Source organism: Balaenoptera acutorostrata, chromosome 3 (genome assembly GCF_949987535.1).
Source record: "Balaenoptera acutorostrata chromosome 3, mBalAcu1.1, whole genome shotgun sequence".
Classification (NCBI taxonomy): Eukaryota; Metazoa; Chordata; class Mammalia; order Artiodactyla; family Balaenopteridae; genus Balaenoptera; species Balaenoptera acutorostrata.
This window is the reverse complement of record NC_080066.1, coordinates 130,984,314-131,001,053: the sequence shown is the minus strand read 5'-3', so window position 1 is coordinate 131,001,053 and position 16,740 is coordinate 130,984,314. Positions and strand designations below refer to the sequence as shown.

The following is a 16,740-nucleotide window of genomic DNA, read 5'->3' as shown; positions in this document are numbered from 1 at the left end:
AGTGTTTAAAGCATAAATTAACTGGTAGGTCATTGCATGACCTGCATGGGTGAGTGGGGATCTTAACACCATCTTTCAAGGATTACAACCCTGTGATGTCTGTTAATCCATTGCCTCAAATAATTGCTTCATATAGCTTGTATGCACACATGTATTTGGGTTACATGTTGTAGTTGTTTATAGCAAAAGGGTAAGTCTAATTCCTGTTACTTATTATACCTATAATTATTATGCCTATAATAAGTAACATCTTGTGGAGATAAATGAGGATGTATAATAGAAGACCTCCCCATCTTTGTATTTTTATAAGCCAAAGACACACCCAAAGGTACTGCCAGGATTTTCTTTAAAGCAAAACAAAACAACTTGGAGTCCATTCTTGCACACAGAACAATGATACTGGAGACTCTAGCATTCTTTGCCATAAAGTGTGGCTGTAGTAATTTTAGACTTGTCATAAGGAATTTGATTTTTTTTAAGGAATACTTTTCTTACATGTTAAAGTAAAACATCTTACATGTTTATGCTGATATAAAAGAAATGAAATTGAAATTTTTATTTTAAATCACTGATACTGGTATGGATGGATGCAGTTGATATTTTACTATATGTTTAATTGAAATTTATGAGCTCATTTTTCTCTGGTAATTTTTTAAGCCTTGAAATTTGCTGATTATGTAATTATTGAAAATATTTTCTTTCTTTCCTTTCCATATTTATGCCTTTTATAATTTATCTCTAGACCTGCTTGCCAGTATTTCTAGTTGTGACCAAAAAAAAAACAAAAAAAACTTTAACTCATCTCTGTCTCAAATGAGTGAAGTGGTTCTTCGTGAATTATAGTAATGGCTCTTGAATTAAGATGTTTTTAAATTATTTTAAAAAGTAAGTCATTAATGAACGACTTCTTTTATTTTAGATTATTTTTGAAAAGTAGATACTATATTTTATGGAATGTCTTTGAAAATTTTATGGTGCTCGTTTCGGCAGCACGTATACTAAAATTGGAACAATAGAAAGATTAGCATGACCCCTGCGCAAGGATGACATGCAAATTCGTGAAGCAGTCCATATTTTTAAAATTTAGTTTGACAATAGCAAACACCTAATTAACGTTTCTAACTATAATACAATCCCTCCTGACGCACTGTGGGTATTGCATACACTAGCAACCAGTTTATTAAAACATTAATTGCAGTTGGATTTGTTTTGGGATTCACGCATAATCCATTTAGTACATAGCAGAACTAACTCATTTTGAAGGAATTATAAATGAAATCCTCCACAATTCTATCATTTAATTCACATTGTAGTCAAGGAAGGAGAAAGTTTGCCTTCAGAAAATTCTGTGGCTCTCCTGGGATCTTTGATGTGGCCCGCCCTCCCTCTCTCCCTCCCACCCTTCCTTCCTCCCTCCCTCCCTCCCTCCCTCCCTTCCCTCCCTTCCCTCCCTTCCCTCTCTCCCTCTGGGAAGGTACCCAGAATGTGTTCATGCAGTGTACAGACAAAAACTGCAAAACTCAATCAATCAAACTTACATTCCTGGCTGCATTGGAAATTGGCACCCCCATTTTGGAAAAGTGAAAGCATTTCCTAGAGCTGAATACTTGTCTACCTTAAGATAGCAATTCTACTGCCAGATACACACAGAAACATGCCCACATGTTCACCCACAAGACACTTATTAGAATGTTGGTTGCAGCACTGTTTGTAATAGCCCCTAACTGGAAACTACCTGAATACCCACCACCAGTAGAATGGGTAAATAAATTATGGCATATTCCCATAAAGGAAGAGTGTATGGTATAGCAATGAGAAGGAACAATCTACAAAGCTCAGAAACAAGCAGAACTAAATGCATGGTGCTAGAAGTCAGGAAAGCAGCTATCCTTGGAGTGGGGAGTAAATGGGAGTGTTTGGGGTCTGGTAATGTTGTCTCTGTCTGGCTTCTGGTTATGTAAGTGCTCAGTTTGTGAAAATTCATTGATTATGACAGGTGCACTTTTATGTGTGTTATATTTTAATAAAATTTGCGAAACAAAAACAAGAAGGAAAATTTTATGACTTAATGTTTTTATTTAGTGTAATGAATTATATAAGTACTCTGTATTGCTTTACAAATTTTGGTTTTAGGAATAAAGACAACTAGATACTTTTTGAAAGTGCTTTTTTTTAGTGTATTTTGTTTACCAAGATTGTATTTAGGAAACTTGTATCTCTGTGATGCAAGTGTATAATTTTTTTCGTCTTTTAGTCACATTATATCTTAGAATTTTAAAATTCTGTGTACTTTATGAGTAGATAATAAGCCATCCTTTTCTCTGATTTATAGACTATTTCATATAAAAGAAGTTACTCTTTGACTATTAGGAATAATTCTAAAATTGGTCTCATTAGGCCAAATAAAATACACATTTAGGAAAATATAATATTAGATTCCTGAATGCCATAGTAATATTTAATTTGACAAATATTTGTTCTTTTTAGATAATTATAGGTGATTTGGCAGGGCGGGGGGGGTTCATCCTACCATAAAGTTGTAGTTTAAATTAGTCTCAAGACAGAGTCTATAGCCTAGATAGAAACATCCTTAAATGTTTGCTTAGTCACCTACTTTTAATTAATTTTTTAAAATCTTTTATATGCAAAATTGCTGTTTAATTTCCTGATTCTGACCAACAATTAAGTAGAATTGTTAGGAAGATACCAAATTGTTACTTTCTTTTGGCGAGCATAAAGGAAGGGGTCCTCTGTAGTAAAAAATTAAGAGTTTTTGTCTTTTCCTCTTTCTTCTCTTCTCCTCTCTCCCTTCCCCCCTCCCCAGTACACATGCTTCTCATCACATTTCCAGGATTGATCCTTTAAGATAGAATTTGTGAATATATGTTATATTTTACAGTTGACAAATTACAATTTGAGCCTCCTCTGAGAAAAGAAACAGAAGCACGGGATGAAATGGTAGGAATAATGACTTTTAAAGTATTTTACACATTAAAATTTGAGAAAAGTTATAGTCAGGTGTACTTTGACTGAAGAACAAAGTAATACACTCTTCAGAGCATTGATTTTAATAACGTATTTCACACATTAAAGTTTGAAAACGCTTCTAGTTAGGTGTATTTTGACTAGGGTACAGTGTGTAATATACCATTTTAACCATTCATTTTGACACTTCTGAGTCTTTTGAAGAATTCACATGAATTTATTAAGTATATGGAATTTGATCCTCAGCTTTAAGCTCTCAGGATCTTTTTACTTACTGATTCTGTTAGATTTGTAGTACGATTTTGCATTGCCTTACTGTTTTTAATATTTATTTGTTAATATAGCTTCGCTTTTTTTTTTTAACCGTTGCTCTTATTTTGAGATTACTATTTGGTTAACCCTTTCCTTAACTAAAAAGAAAGAAACAGTAGATAGAGCAAGATATTATTAGAGTCAACCTAGATGTTATCCTAACATCTACTTTATTTTTAACTGAGAGTAAAAGTATAGTTTTTAGAGTAATTGTCTTCTGTTAATGGATCTCTTCATTCTTAACATCTGCGAGTGGTGCTCCTCCTACTGTATGTGTTGCTGGACAGTAAATTCTCAATTTCCATGCTAGTCAGAAAAAGTATGGCACCAGTAAATTAAAGATGATTGAATAATACAGTGTTTAGTTCTCCACGCTAATGGAGTAGTGATGCACATAATTCAAAGTTAACATTTTTCTGTTTTGCTTTGGAATATACTAGCATATTGGTAAAGAGGCCTTGTCACATTTTAAGCTATAAGTATGTTTATAGATTCTGTTAAGTTTAAGTCACCTAATAATGAGTTAGTGACATAAATGTGTCAAATGACAGCAAGTGTAGCTAGAGATTAAACCGTTGAAAGCCAAGGTGATTAATAATCATGACAATGAGTATGTTCTTGAATCACATAAAATGAATGATACCTGTTATAAGGTAACATCTTAAACTCTTTTTTACCTTCACAGGGAGTGTCTTCAGACCCAAACTTTCTGTTACGGTGGAACCCTTTTGTTGATGGTGCAAATACTGGCAAGTAAGTTGTTTTTCTAGCTTAACTTTATTTTACTTAATTATATAAGAACAGTATTTGATGGGGAGTGCTTTATTCTAATAAGCTTTAATTTTTTTCTTATAAAAGTTGTACTATGCCTTTTGTCAGTGAAAAGCTTCTGATTTTTTTTTAATTGCCCAAAGGCATAATGTGTTGATCATTAAGGCTTTGTAGTTTTGTTCTTTAAATCAAAATACAGTACGTGTGGTGTTAATATACTGAAAGATGAGCTACATGATCTCATGGGAAAAAATACGATAGTAGGAATCAGAAAGCCCCAATTCCATCTCTGCAATGTGGTTACTTCATATTCTAGACCTGTCTTTCCTCAACGATTAAGTGACAGGGCTGACCTAGATGAGTTGTTCCAAACCTATTAGTGCATTGCAGTGCCTAGAGAGCTCTTTGGAAATACAGATTCCTGGACCCCACGTTAGGCCTGTGGATCTGGGGTTAGCAGAGTATGGCCTGTAAGCCTATAAACGAGATCTGGCCCAGTGCCTATTTTTTGTACATCCTACGAACTAGAATGATATTTACATTTTTTAATGGTTGAAAAAAAAATGTAATTTTGTTACACGTGCAAATTATGTGAAATTTAAATTTCGGTGTTCATAAGTGAAGGTTAGTTGGAACACAGCCATGATCATTAGTTTATATATTATCCATGGCTGCTTTCACACAGTAAAAGAGTTAAGTAGTTGTGACCACTATATGATTCATAAAGCCTGCAAAATTTACTGTCTAACCCTTTATAGAAAGTTTGCTAACCCCTGCTATAGAATACAGTCTTTGGGAGTGGAATCTAAGAATCCTGAAAGCTTCCCAATTGATTGCAGTGACTATGGATAAATGTGTGGAACCAGTGGGCTAGATGAGTGATTCTCAAGTTTTGATGTGCCTGGAGGATCACCTGGAAATCTTGGTAAAATGCAGATTCTGATTAAGTAGGTCTGGAGGATGCATTTATAAAAGTTTCCATGGGAATTCCCTTGCAGTCCAGGGGTTAGGACTCTGCGCTTTCACTGCTGAGGGCCCTGGTTCAATCCCTGGTCGGAGAACTAAGATCCTGCAAGCTGTGTTGTGCAGCCGGAAAAAAAAAAAAAAGAAAAGTTTCCAGGTGATACCAATGTTGCTCATCTGTGGACCCCACTTGGAGTAACAGAGGGTTTGATGATACAGCCATTTGAATCTATGATTCACTGTGGATTCCAACTCTAAAATTCCGAATCTCTTTTTCACTGCTAAGTTTAATTTCATTTTTATTACATATTAAATGTTGCAAAGCGTAACGATAAAGTAAAAAACACTTCGTATTCACTTTATAAAAACTCTATTTTATAGTCATACTAATACAGTTTGACAGAGTGAGATCTTAGGTCTTCCTATAGCTTTTAAAAATACTCTCTACCATGATCTAATTGTCTTTTATATCCCCTGAATAGAAGCAGATTTTAATGCACATCTAATGCTCTCTCTGTGTTTTATGTTATGGTCATTTATCACCATCTAAATTGCATTTTTCTCTTTGTATTAGATCAACCTCAAAACGTGCAATACCACCTCCCCTACCTCCTAAGGTGAGCTACTTAAAGATTTTCAACAATATATCCTTGTTTAAATAATAATATAAATTTTTAAAATAACTTTATTGAATTTATTCAAAATTCTCTTAAATATATTTTAGGGTAAAGTTTTCCTCAAGAGCATATTATGAAGATGTAAAAATATATTAAAGAAGATTTCATGAGAAATATAATATTTTTATAGCTATTAGTAAAAGGCAAAGATAGGTTATTACTCATTTGAGGCAATACTTGACCACATGGAGAGGAGAGGAGTTCATCATTTACAGTCCTCATTTATTACTACAGTTGGACAGTGCACTAGAGTCATACTTTATTAAGTCACTTTCCTTGCTTGTTTGTAGTTATTAAATATTTTGTGGATTATGTATATGATTTTATTGGTTATAAAAACGTTATCAGTTTGGGGTTAGGGCTGCTTAAAAGTCACATGGCAAGTTCATAGTTGTGTTGGGATAGTAACTCAGCTCTTGCTTACCTTGCTTACTTGGTGCAGTGAATTGAACTATACAGGAGAAAGAAAAAAAAGGCATATTCTCCTCCCCCTAAAGTCTTTGATGCATAATAATAACAAAGTGTTAATGTTTTATGTCCAAATTTATTAAAGTACTTTCGTTTCTTATTATCAACTAGCCAAGGGTAAACAGTTACCCTGAAGACAACCTCCCAGATGAAGAAAAATCATCAACTGTAAAACGTTGTCCTGATTCAGAGAACAGAGCTCCCCAAGTTCTCAGAAGACAGAGTAGCCCAAGTTGTGGTCCTGTAGCTGAGACTTCCTCTATTGGTATGGCTAGCAGTGTCAGCAGGCCTGGAGTGCATACAGCTAGATACTGTGATCTCGGTAAATAAATCAAAGTGAAGGCTGAAAAGAAAGCCATTTTGTTCATATTTTAAAGAATGTCTTTTTTCTTTAGTCAGTCTTATTACTGTTTGAAGCTTTGTGAAGGTTCTTTAAAGTTCCACATGGGTGGACTATAAATACATTCAATCCAATTCAACCCTAATTTGATCCCTTACTAAATATTATAGGATCTAGAAAGATGAATGGATGACCCTGCCCTCAGGAAGTTCAGGGTCTATAGCAGAAGTTATACCCATGTGCACATAATATCAGACAAGACATTTTGTTTAAGTGTCTCCTACAGTAAGTAACTATACATAACAATGCAAGAGATTTCTGAGGGAAATAAGGATAGGGAACAGAGGAGGTAGGCCCTTGCAGAGTATTAAAGGGCTTGGTGAGCCTTTAATAGGTGAAACCAATACTGACAGGCATTCTTAGAGAACAAGAAAGAATGAACAAATGCACTGAAGCAGGAAAATCTAGAATGTGTTGGAAGTACAGTCTAGTATGGTAGAAGTGTGAGCTTTTGAAGGGTATATACTGGGAGATAGGACTTAAAAAGGTAGGTTGAAGTTAAATTATGACAGGCCTTGAATATCAGCATTAGTAGGTCAGATTTCATTTTTCTCACAATATGGAAAGACATTTGTTGTTTTCATGGATTAAAACCACTGCTCTAGATGCAGTGCTGCCACTACATAAGCTAGAGAAAGGCACCAGAGATGCTTTAACTCATCTGACAGTAGGGAATATTTCCCTATAAAGGAACACCCAAATGGAAAACAAGTACTAGGGGGAAGGGGAAATGATTTTTCAAGGAAAGTACTTATTTGTATGGTCATTCAGCTTTTTTTTTTTTTTTCTTTTCTTTTTTTTTTTTAATTGTATAGCTACTTTATTTATTTATTTATTTATTTTTGGCTGTGTTGGGTCTTCGGTTCGTGCGAGGGCTTTCTCTAGTTGCGGCAAGTGGGGGCCACTCTTCATCGCAGTGCGGGGGCCGCTCTTCATCGCGGTGCGCGGGCCTTTCGCTATCGCGGCCCCTCCCGTTGCGGGGCACAGGCTCCAGACGCGCAGGCTCAGTAGTTGTGGCTCACGGGCCCAGCTGCTCCGTGGCATGTGGGATCTTCCCAGACCAGGGCTCGAACCCGTGTCCCCTGCATTAGCAGGCAGATTCTCAACCACTGCGCCACCAGGGAAGCCCCGGTCATTCAGCTTTTAACCATGATTCTCTTTAGGAAATGGTGATGGTATTTCAAAACTGATGAGTGAAAACACAGAAGGATCAGCGCAAGCACCACAGTTACCACGAAAAAAGGACAAGCGAGATTTCCCTGTAGGTATAACAGGCGTTTGGTGATTAGTTGTAAATAATACTGTATTTATCATATAAAGGGCATAGTCTGTTTAATTCAGGAATTTGAATAACTGGATTTCTAAATGTATAAAGTTTTTCTTAAGGCTTTAAGAGGTCTTACAGTATTAAAAATCACTTTTCCCACAGAAACCAGTAATCAATGGCCTCCCACCCACCCCAAAAGTGCTGGTAAGGAATATTTTTATGTGAACCACTTGCCAATTTTTCTCTCTTTAGAAGCAACAGAAGATTGTTTATTTGCTATCAAGTATCTTGAGCCATTGAAAGGAAGGATTCATAAAATACAAAGGCATTAAATGCATTTGGATATACCATGGATCAAATCATGTACCCTAATTTGAGTGAGTTAGTTAGAATTGGGTAAATTTCACTTTTTATAAATACGGACAGTTGGGTTCTCTGATTAGCCTACAAAGGCCAATTTAATCTTAATGTGATGATATTACTAGTACTGTGTCCTCTTCATTATGTTGGTTAAATATCTTTCTACCCCTGAAGCCATTTTTACATTGAACTATACACAGTGAAAAGCAACAGGGAAGCTTCTGTTAACTCTTGTTCTCTGGCCCTTCAGTAGAACCTACCTAAGGTAGTTCAGCCAGTCATATGAATGGGTGCCTTATAAATTGTACCTTTTTATACAGTAAATTTTAGTGTAAATATCAGTCTTTCGCCTTTCATCACTATTATGGAGGTATACTGCAATTATAATCACTGTGATGTTACTCAATAAAATCATTCATTGTTTCCCATTATTAAATGTTAGTCCTAAAGATAAGTAGTGATGTAAAATTCCTAGAATGTATCATTGACATATGTAGACGTTTTGATAAATTTGATATTTTTGCTGTAAAGTAGTGGATTACACAAGGAAAGAGTGTAAAACTCTCTTCATAGAAAGCGTTAAATTATATCAATATATGAATTTTGTTTTGTAATGAGACCACAAGTATATGCAAATAAGAGTCAGTTTAGCATTTTATAATAATCTTAGCTGTTTTCTAGGAATGTATAAAATTATCTAATCAAATAAGTCAACATTTCTTTCTTTATAAATAAGATGGGAGCATGTTTTTCCAAAGTTTTTGATGGCTGTCCTTTGAAAATTAATTGTGCAACATCCTGGATACATCCTGATACAAAAGGTAACATTTCTGAATTTTTATATATATCTCCAACAAAATATTCATTATCAGAAAAGATCCTTATGATCAGTGAACTGAGGGCTTTTTACTTTAAAAGTTCAACTTAGAGGCTAAGGAGTGTAGGTATTATACTATTTAGTGTAACAACCTAAATAGGTAAATAGTTTTAGTTTAAGGCATCAGAATTCAAGAGGAACAGTTCCTGGTTAAAGGAGACTAAAGAGACATCACAACTGACTGCAACCATAATTCGGCATTTTCATTTATGTAAAAGGACAATACTGAGACAATTGATAATCGCTTTCAGTAAAATCAAGATATTAGATAATAGTATTGTTTCAGTGTTAATATCCTGATTTTGATCATTGTTGTGTGGTTGTATAAGACCTTTTTTTTTTTTTTTAAAGAAATGCACACAAATATTTAGGAATAAAGGGGTATCATGCTCATAACTTAAAACAGTTCAGACAATGAAAACAACTATGTGTGTACAGAGAAAGAAGGATAAAAGCAAAAGTAGTAAATTTAACTTTTATTGTGTGTGTGTGATCATGTGTGTCTTTATTTTTTTTTTGAATTTTTGAATTTTATTTTATTTTTTATACAGCAGGTTCTTATTACTTATCTATTTTATACATATTAGTATATACATGTCAGTCCCAATCTCCCAATTGATCCCACCACCACCACCACCCCCACCTGCCACTTTACCCCCTTGGTGTCCATACATTTGTTCTCTACATCTCTGTTTCTATTTCTGCCCTGCAAACCGGTTCATCTGTACCATTTTTCTAGGTTCCACATGTATGCGTTAATATATGATATTTGTTTTTCTCTTTCTGACTTACTTCACTCTGTGTGACAGTCTCTAGATCCATCCACGTCTCTACAAATGACCCAATTTTGTTCCTTTTTATGGCTAATATTCCATTGTATATATGTACCACATCTTCTTTATCCATTTGTCTGTCGATGGGCATTTAGGTGGCTTCCATGACCTGGCTATTGTAAATAGTGTTGCAGTGAACAGCATGTTGGGGTGCATGTGTCTTTTTGAATTATGGTTTTCAGGGTATATGCCCAGTGGTGGGATTGCTGGGTCATATGCTAGTTCTATTTTTAGTTTTTTAAGGAACCTCCATACTGTTCTCCATAGTGGCTATATCAATTTACATTCCCACCAACAGTGCAAGAGGGTTCCCTTTTCTCCACACCCTCTCCAGCGTTTGTTGTTTGTAGATTTTTTGATGATGGCCATTCTGACTGGTGTGAGGTGATACCTCACTGTAGTCTTCATTTGCATTTCTCTAATAATTAGTGATTTTGAGCAGCTTTTCATGTGCTTCTTGGCCATCTGTATGTCTTCTTTGGAGAAATGTCTGTTTAGGTCTTCTGCCTATTTTTTGATTGGGTTGTTTGTTTTTTTAATATTGAGCTGCATGAGCTGTTTACGTATTTTGGAGATTAATCCTTTGTCTGTTGATTCATTTGCAAATATTTTCTCCCATTCAGAGGGTTGTCTTTTCGTCTTGTTTGTAGTTTCCTTTGCTTTGCGAAAGCTTTTAAGTTTCATTAGGTCCCATTTGTTTATTTTTGTTTTTATTTCCATTACTAGAGGAGGTGGATCAAAAAAGATCTTGCTGTGATTTATGTCAAACAGTGTTCTTCCTGTGTTTTCCTCTTAAGAGTTTTATAGTGTCCGGTCTTACATTTAGGTCTTTAATCCATTTTGAGTTTATTTTTGTATGGTGTTAAGGAGTGTTCTAATTTCATTCTTCTACATGTAGCTGTCCAGTTTTCCCAGCACCACATATTGACAAGACTGTCTTTTCTCCACTTTATATCCTTGCCTTCTTTGTCATACATTAGTTGACCATAGGTGTGTGGATTTATCTCTGGGCTTTCTATCCTGTTCCATTGATCTATATATCTGTTTTTGTGCCAGTAACATACTGTCTTGATTACTGTAGCTTTGTAGTATAGTCTGAAGTCAGGTAGTCTGATTCCTCCAGCTCCGTTTTTTTCCCTCAAGACTGCTTTGGCTATTCAGGGTCTTTTGTGTCTCCATACAATTTTAAGATTTTTTTGTTCTAGTTCTGTAAAAAATGCCATTGGTAATTTGATAGGGATTGCATTGAATCTGTAGATTGCTTTGGAGAGTATAGTCATTTTCACAATATTGATTCTTCCAATCCAAGAACATGGTATATCTTTCCATCTGTTTGTATCATCTTTAATTTCTTTCATCAGTGTCCTATAGTTTTCTGCATACAGAGCTTTTGCCTCCCTAGGTAGGTTTATTCCTAGGTATTTTATTCTTTTTGTTGCAGTGGTAAATGGGAGTGTTTCCTTAATTTATCTTTCAGATTTTTCATCATTAGTGTATAGGAATGCAAGAGATTTCTGTGCACTAATTTTGTATCCTGCAACTTTACCAAATTCACTGATTAGCTCTAGTAATTTTCTGGTGGCATCTTTAGGATTCTCTATGTATAGTATCATGTCATCTGCAACAGTGACACTTTTACTTCTTCTTTTCCCATTTATATTCCTTTTGTTTCTTTTACTTCTCTGATTGCCGTGGCTAGGACTTCCAAAACTATGTTGAATAATAGTGGTGAGAGTGGACATCCTTGTCTTATTCCTGATCTTAGAGGAAATGCTTTCAGTTTTTCACCATTGAGAATGATGTTTGCTGTGGTTTGGTCGTATATGGCCTTTATTATGTTGAGGTAGGTTCCCTCTATGCCCACTTTCTGGAGAGTTTTTATCATAAATGGGTGTTGAATTTTGTCGAAAGCTTTTTCTGAATCTGTTCACATGATGATATGGATTTTATTCTTCAATTTGTTAATATGGTGTATCACATTGATTGACTTGCGTATATTGAAGAATCCTTGCATCCCTGGGATAAATTCCACTTCATCATGGTGTATGATCCTTTTAATGTGTTTCTGGATTCTGTTTGCTAGTATTTTGTTGAGGATCTTTGCATCTATATTCATCAGTGCTGTTGGTCTGTAATTTTCTTTTTTTGTAGTATCTTTGTCTGGTTTTGGTATCAGGGTGATGGTGGCCTCATAGAATGAGTTTCGGAGTGTTCCTTCCTCTGCAATTTTTTGGAAGAGTTTGAGAAAGATGGATGTTAGCTCTTCTCTAAATGTTTGATAGAATTCACCTATGAAGCCATCTGGTCCTGGACTTTTGTTTGTTGCAAGACTTTTAATCACACTTTCAATTTCATTACTTGTGATTGGTCTGTTCATATTTTCTGTTTCTTCCTGGTTCAGTCTTGGAAGGTTATACCTTTCTAAAAATTTGTCCATTTCTTCCAAGTTGTCCATTTTATTGGCATAGAGTTGCTTGTAGTAGTCTCTTAGGATGCTTTGTATTTCTGCGGTGTCTGTTGTAACTTCTTCTTTTTCATTTCTAATTTTATTGATTTGAGTCCTCTTCCTCTCTTTCTTGATGAGTCTGGCTAATGGTTTATCAATTTTGTTTATCTTCTCAAAGAACCAGCTTTTAGTTTTATTGATCTTTGCTGTTGTTTTCTTTGTTTCTATTTATTTCTGCTCTGTTCTTTATGATTTCTTTCGTTGAACTAACTTTAGGTTTTGTTTGTTCTTCTTTCTCTAGTTCCTTTAGGTGTAAGGTTAGATTGTTTATTTGAGATTTTTCTTGTTTCTTGAGGTAAGCTTGTATTGCTATAAACTTCCCTCTTAGAACTGCTTTTGCTGCATCCCATCGGTTTTGGGTCGTCATGTTTTCATTGTCATTTGTCTCTAGGTATTTTTTGATTTCCTCTTTGATTTCTTCAGTGATCTCTGGTTATTTAGTAACGTGCTGTTTAGCCTCCATGTGTTCGTGTTTTTTACGTTTTCTGCCCTGTAATTGTTTTCTAATCTCATAGCATTGTGGTCAGAAAAGGTGCTTGATATGATTTCAATTTTCTTAAATTTACTGAGCCTTGATTTGTGACTCAACATGTGATCTTTCCGAAGAATGTTCCGTGCGTACTTGAGAAGAAATTGTAATCTGCTGTTTTTGGATGGAATGTCCTATGAATATCAATTAAATCTATCTGGTCTATTGTGTCATTTAAAGTTTGTGTTTCCTTATTAACTTTCTGTTTGGATGATCTGTCCATTGGTGTAAGTGAGGTGTTAAAGTCCCCCAATATTACTGTGTTACTGTCGATTTCCTCTTTTAGAGCTGTTAGCAGTTGCCTTATGTATTGAGGTGCTCCTGTGTTGGGTGCATATATATTTGTAATTGTTATATCTTCTTCTTTTTTAAAATTATTATTTATTTTTGGCTGCATTGCTTCTTTGTTGCTGTGCGAGGGCTTTCTCTAGTTGCGGCGAGCGGGGGCTACTCTTCATTGCAGTGCACGGGCTTCTCATTGCAGAGCACGGGCTCTAGGCGCAGGGGCTCAGTAGTTGTGGCGCACGGGCTTAGCTGCTCCACGGCATGTGGGATCTTCCCGGACCAGGGATCGAACCCATTTCCCCTGCCAGTGCAGGTGGATTCTTAAGCACTGCGCCACAAGGGAAGCCCTATATCTTCTTCTTGGATTGATCCCTTGATCATTATGTAGTGTCCTTCCTTGTCTCTTGTAACATTCTTTATTTTAAAGTTTATTTTATCTTATATGAGTATTGCTACTCCAGCTTTCTTTTGATTTCCATTTGCATGGAATATCTTTTTCCATCCTCTCACTATCAGTCTGTATGTGTCCCTAGGTCTGAAGTGGGTCTCTTGTAGACAGCATATATATGGGTCTTGTTTTTGTATCCATTCAGAGAGCCTGTGTCTTTTGGTTGGAGCATTTATTCCATTCACGTTTAAGGTAATTATCGACATATATGTTCCTGTGACCATTTTCTTAATTGTTATGGGTTTGTTTTTGTAGGTCCTTTTCTTCTCCTGTGTTTCCCACTTAGAGAAGTTCCTTTAGCATTTGTTTTAGAGCTGGTTTGATGGTGCTGAATTCTCTTAGCTTTTGCTTGTCTGTAAAGCTTTTGATTTCTCCATCGAATCTGAATGAGATCCTTGCCGGGTAGAGTAATATTGGTTGTACGTTCTTCCCTGTCATCACTTTAAATATATCATGCCACTCCCTTCTGGCTTGTAGAGTTCCCGCTGAGAAATCAGCTGTTAACCTTATGGGAGTTCCCTTCTATGTTATTTGTCGTTTTTCCCTTGTTGCTTTCAGTAATTTTTCTTTGTCTTTAATTTTTCTTAGTTTGATTACTGTGTGTCTTGGCGTGTTTCTCCTTGGCTTTGTCCTGCCTGGGACTGTCTGCACTTCCTGGACTTGGGTGGCTATTTCCTTTCCCACGTTAGGGAAGTTTTTGACTATAATCTCTTCAAATATTTTCTCAGGTCATTTCTCTCTCTCTTCTCCTTTTGGGACCCCTATAATGTGAATGTTGTTGCGTTTAATGTTGTCCCAGAGGTCTCTTAGGCTGTCTTCATTTCTTTTCATTCTTTTTTCTTTATTCTGTTCCGCGGCAGTGAATTACACCATTCTGTCTTCCAGGTCAGTTATGCGTTCTTCTGCCTCAGTTATTCTGCTGTTGAATCCTTCTAGTGTAGTTTTCATTTCAGTTATTGTATTGTTCATCTCTGTTTGTTTGTTCCTTAATTTTTCTAGGTGTTTGTTCTTTAATTCTTCTAGGTCTTTGTTAAACATTTCTTGCATCTTCTCGATCTTTGCCTCCATTCTTATTCCGAGGTCCTGGATCATCTTCACTATCATTATTCTGAATTCTTTTTCTGGAAGGTTGCCTATCTCTACTTCATTTAGTTGTTTTTCTGGGGTTTTATCTTGTTCCTTCATCTGGTATGTAGCCCTCTGCCTTTTCATCTTGTCTATCTTTCTGTGAATGTGGTGGTTTTTGTTCCACAGGCTGCAGGATTGTAGTTCTTCTTGCTTCTGCTGTCTGCCCTCTCAGTAAATGTTAACATTTGTGTAATCTGCATGAGGCATATTTAGGAATTGTTGTATTATTATAACTTTTCTGAAAGTCTGAAATGATGGCAAAATAAAATTTATTTTTAAAAATTTAGGCTGTGTAATTTTAAAGTGAGGAAGATAATACATGGAGGCAAAAATTTGGAGTCAAAGAGATCTGGGTTTGAATTCCCACTCTGACATTACTGTGTGACTTGGAAAAGATACTTAACACCTCTGGTTCTCAGTGTGGTCATTTATAATACATATCCTCATAATATTCAACTTGTTGCAAGGAAAGAAGGAGCCTACCTGGTTGCCTGGAAATTAGCAGAGGTTAGGCAGTAGAGGATGTTTGGGCAATGTTTGTTTCTACCTCAGTACAGTCATAAAGACAGGTAGTGTAATTATCTGTTTTAAATGCCGCTATTAGAAAATATAACAGAGAAAAAGAATTTTTAACAGTAAGGAAACAGGATTTTTTGATATTTGTACCTTTTTATTTTGCTGTAAGTTTATACTTACAGAAAAGTTAGAGAAATATTGTAGTACAAGAACCCCTATATACTCAGAATCATCAGTTTCTTTTTTTTTGTTTTACACCCTCACCATCAGATTATTTATTTACTTTATTTTATTTTAGTATAGTTGATTTACAATGTTGTGTTAGTTTCAGGTATACAGCAAAGTGATTCAGTTACTCATATACATATATCCGTTCCTTTTTAGATTCTTTTCTCATATAGGTTATCACAGAATATTGCATAGCGTTCCCTGTGCTCTACAGTAGGTTCTTGTTGGTTATCTGTCTTATATACAGTAGTGTGTGTATGTTCATCCTTTTGCCACATTGGTTTTACTCTTTTCTGTCTGTATGTGCATTTTTTTCTGAATCACTTGAGAGTGAGTTGTGGACATCATGCTCCTCTTCCCCTTATACTTCAGTTTGTATTTTCTAGGAACAGGAATCATTTCTTACATAATCACAGTACAGTTATAAAGATTAAGGAGTTTATCACTGATATAATCCTGTCTTTTAATCCACAGTCCATATTTAAATTTTATTAATTATCCCAGTAATGTCTTTTATCATCTTCGCCCTCCTTTTTTTTCCCCAATCCAACATCCAGTTCAAGTTCACATGTTGGATTTAGCTACCATGCCTTTAGTCTGCTTTAGTGTGGAACAGTTTCTCAACCTTTTTTTCTCTCTTGATCTTGCCATTTTGAGGCTGCTTATTTTGTAGAATGTCCCTTAATTTGAGTTTGTCTGATGAGTCCTCATGCTTAGATCACGTTATGCATTTGGGGCAGGAATATCAGAGAAATGTTTTGTGCTGTTCTCAGTCCATCATATCAGGAGGCACATGGTATCAGCTTCTCCAAATACTAGTGATATTAACATTGACCAGTTGGTTAAGGTGGTGTTCACTAGCCTTCTCTTCTGTCAAGTTCCTATTTTTCCCTTTCTAAGTAATCGCTTAATTATTTAGTTTCCCAAAGTAATTAATAAGTAATTAGTGTGAAGACTCATTGAGACTTTATACATATCCTCTTGCTCATTAGACTTTCACTGACTAGTTTTAGCATCTGTTGACAATCCATTGACATCTATTGACAATTTCCCTTCTTTCTCATTTATTTACTTATGTTTGAATAAATGACATGTGATGAAAATTATGTTTTAAAAAAGGATTCTATAGTAAGATAAAGCAGAGTTAGTAACAGAATATATCTACTGTTAAACAATAAAGAGTTGGG

At 35.4% G+C, this 16,740-nt stretch overlaps 1 protein-coding gene and 1 non-coding gene across 4 annotated transcripts in view; both read left to right on the top strand.

The window, feature by feature from the left end:
* MAP4K5 (mitogen-activated protein kinase kinase kinase kinase 5) overlaps positions 1–16,740 on the top strand; it is a 144,301-nt gene that overhangs the window by 97,801 nt on the left and 29,760 nt on the right. For 2 of the 3 annotated variants that reach the window (XM_057542091.1, XM_057542089.1), the window contains exons 15-21: positions 2,900–2,958; positions 3,983–4,050; positions 5,606–5,648; positions 6,288–6,498; positions 7,740–7,837; positions 8,006–8,047; positions 8,940–9,024. In XM_057542091.1, coding sequence (XP_057398074.1) covers positions 2,900–2,958; positions 3,983–4,050; positions 5,606–5,648; positions 6,288–6,498; positions 7,740–7,837; positions 8,006–8,047; positions 8,940–9,024 — 606 coding nt within the window. The remainder of the gene's footprint in view (positions 1–2,899; positions 2,959–3,982; positions 4,051–5,605; positions 5,649–6,287; positions 6,499–7,739; positions 7,838–8,005; positions 8,048–8,939; positions 9,025–16,740) is intronic. The other variant, XM_057542092.1, reaches the window with a different exon arrangement.
* Positions 975–1,078, top strand: LOC114239220 (U6 spliceosomal RNA). The gene has a single exon (XR_003624403.1). It is a non-coding gene; the product is annotated as a U6 spliceosomal RNA (small nuclear RNA).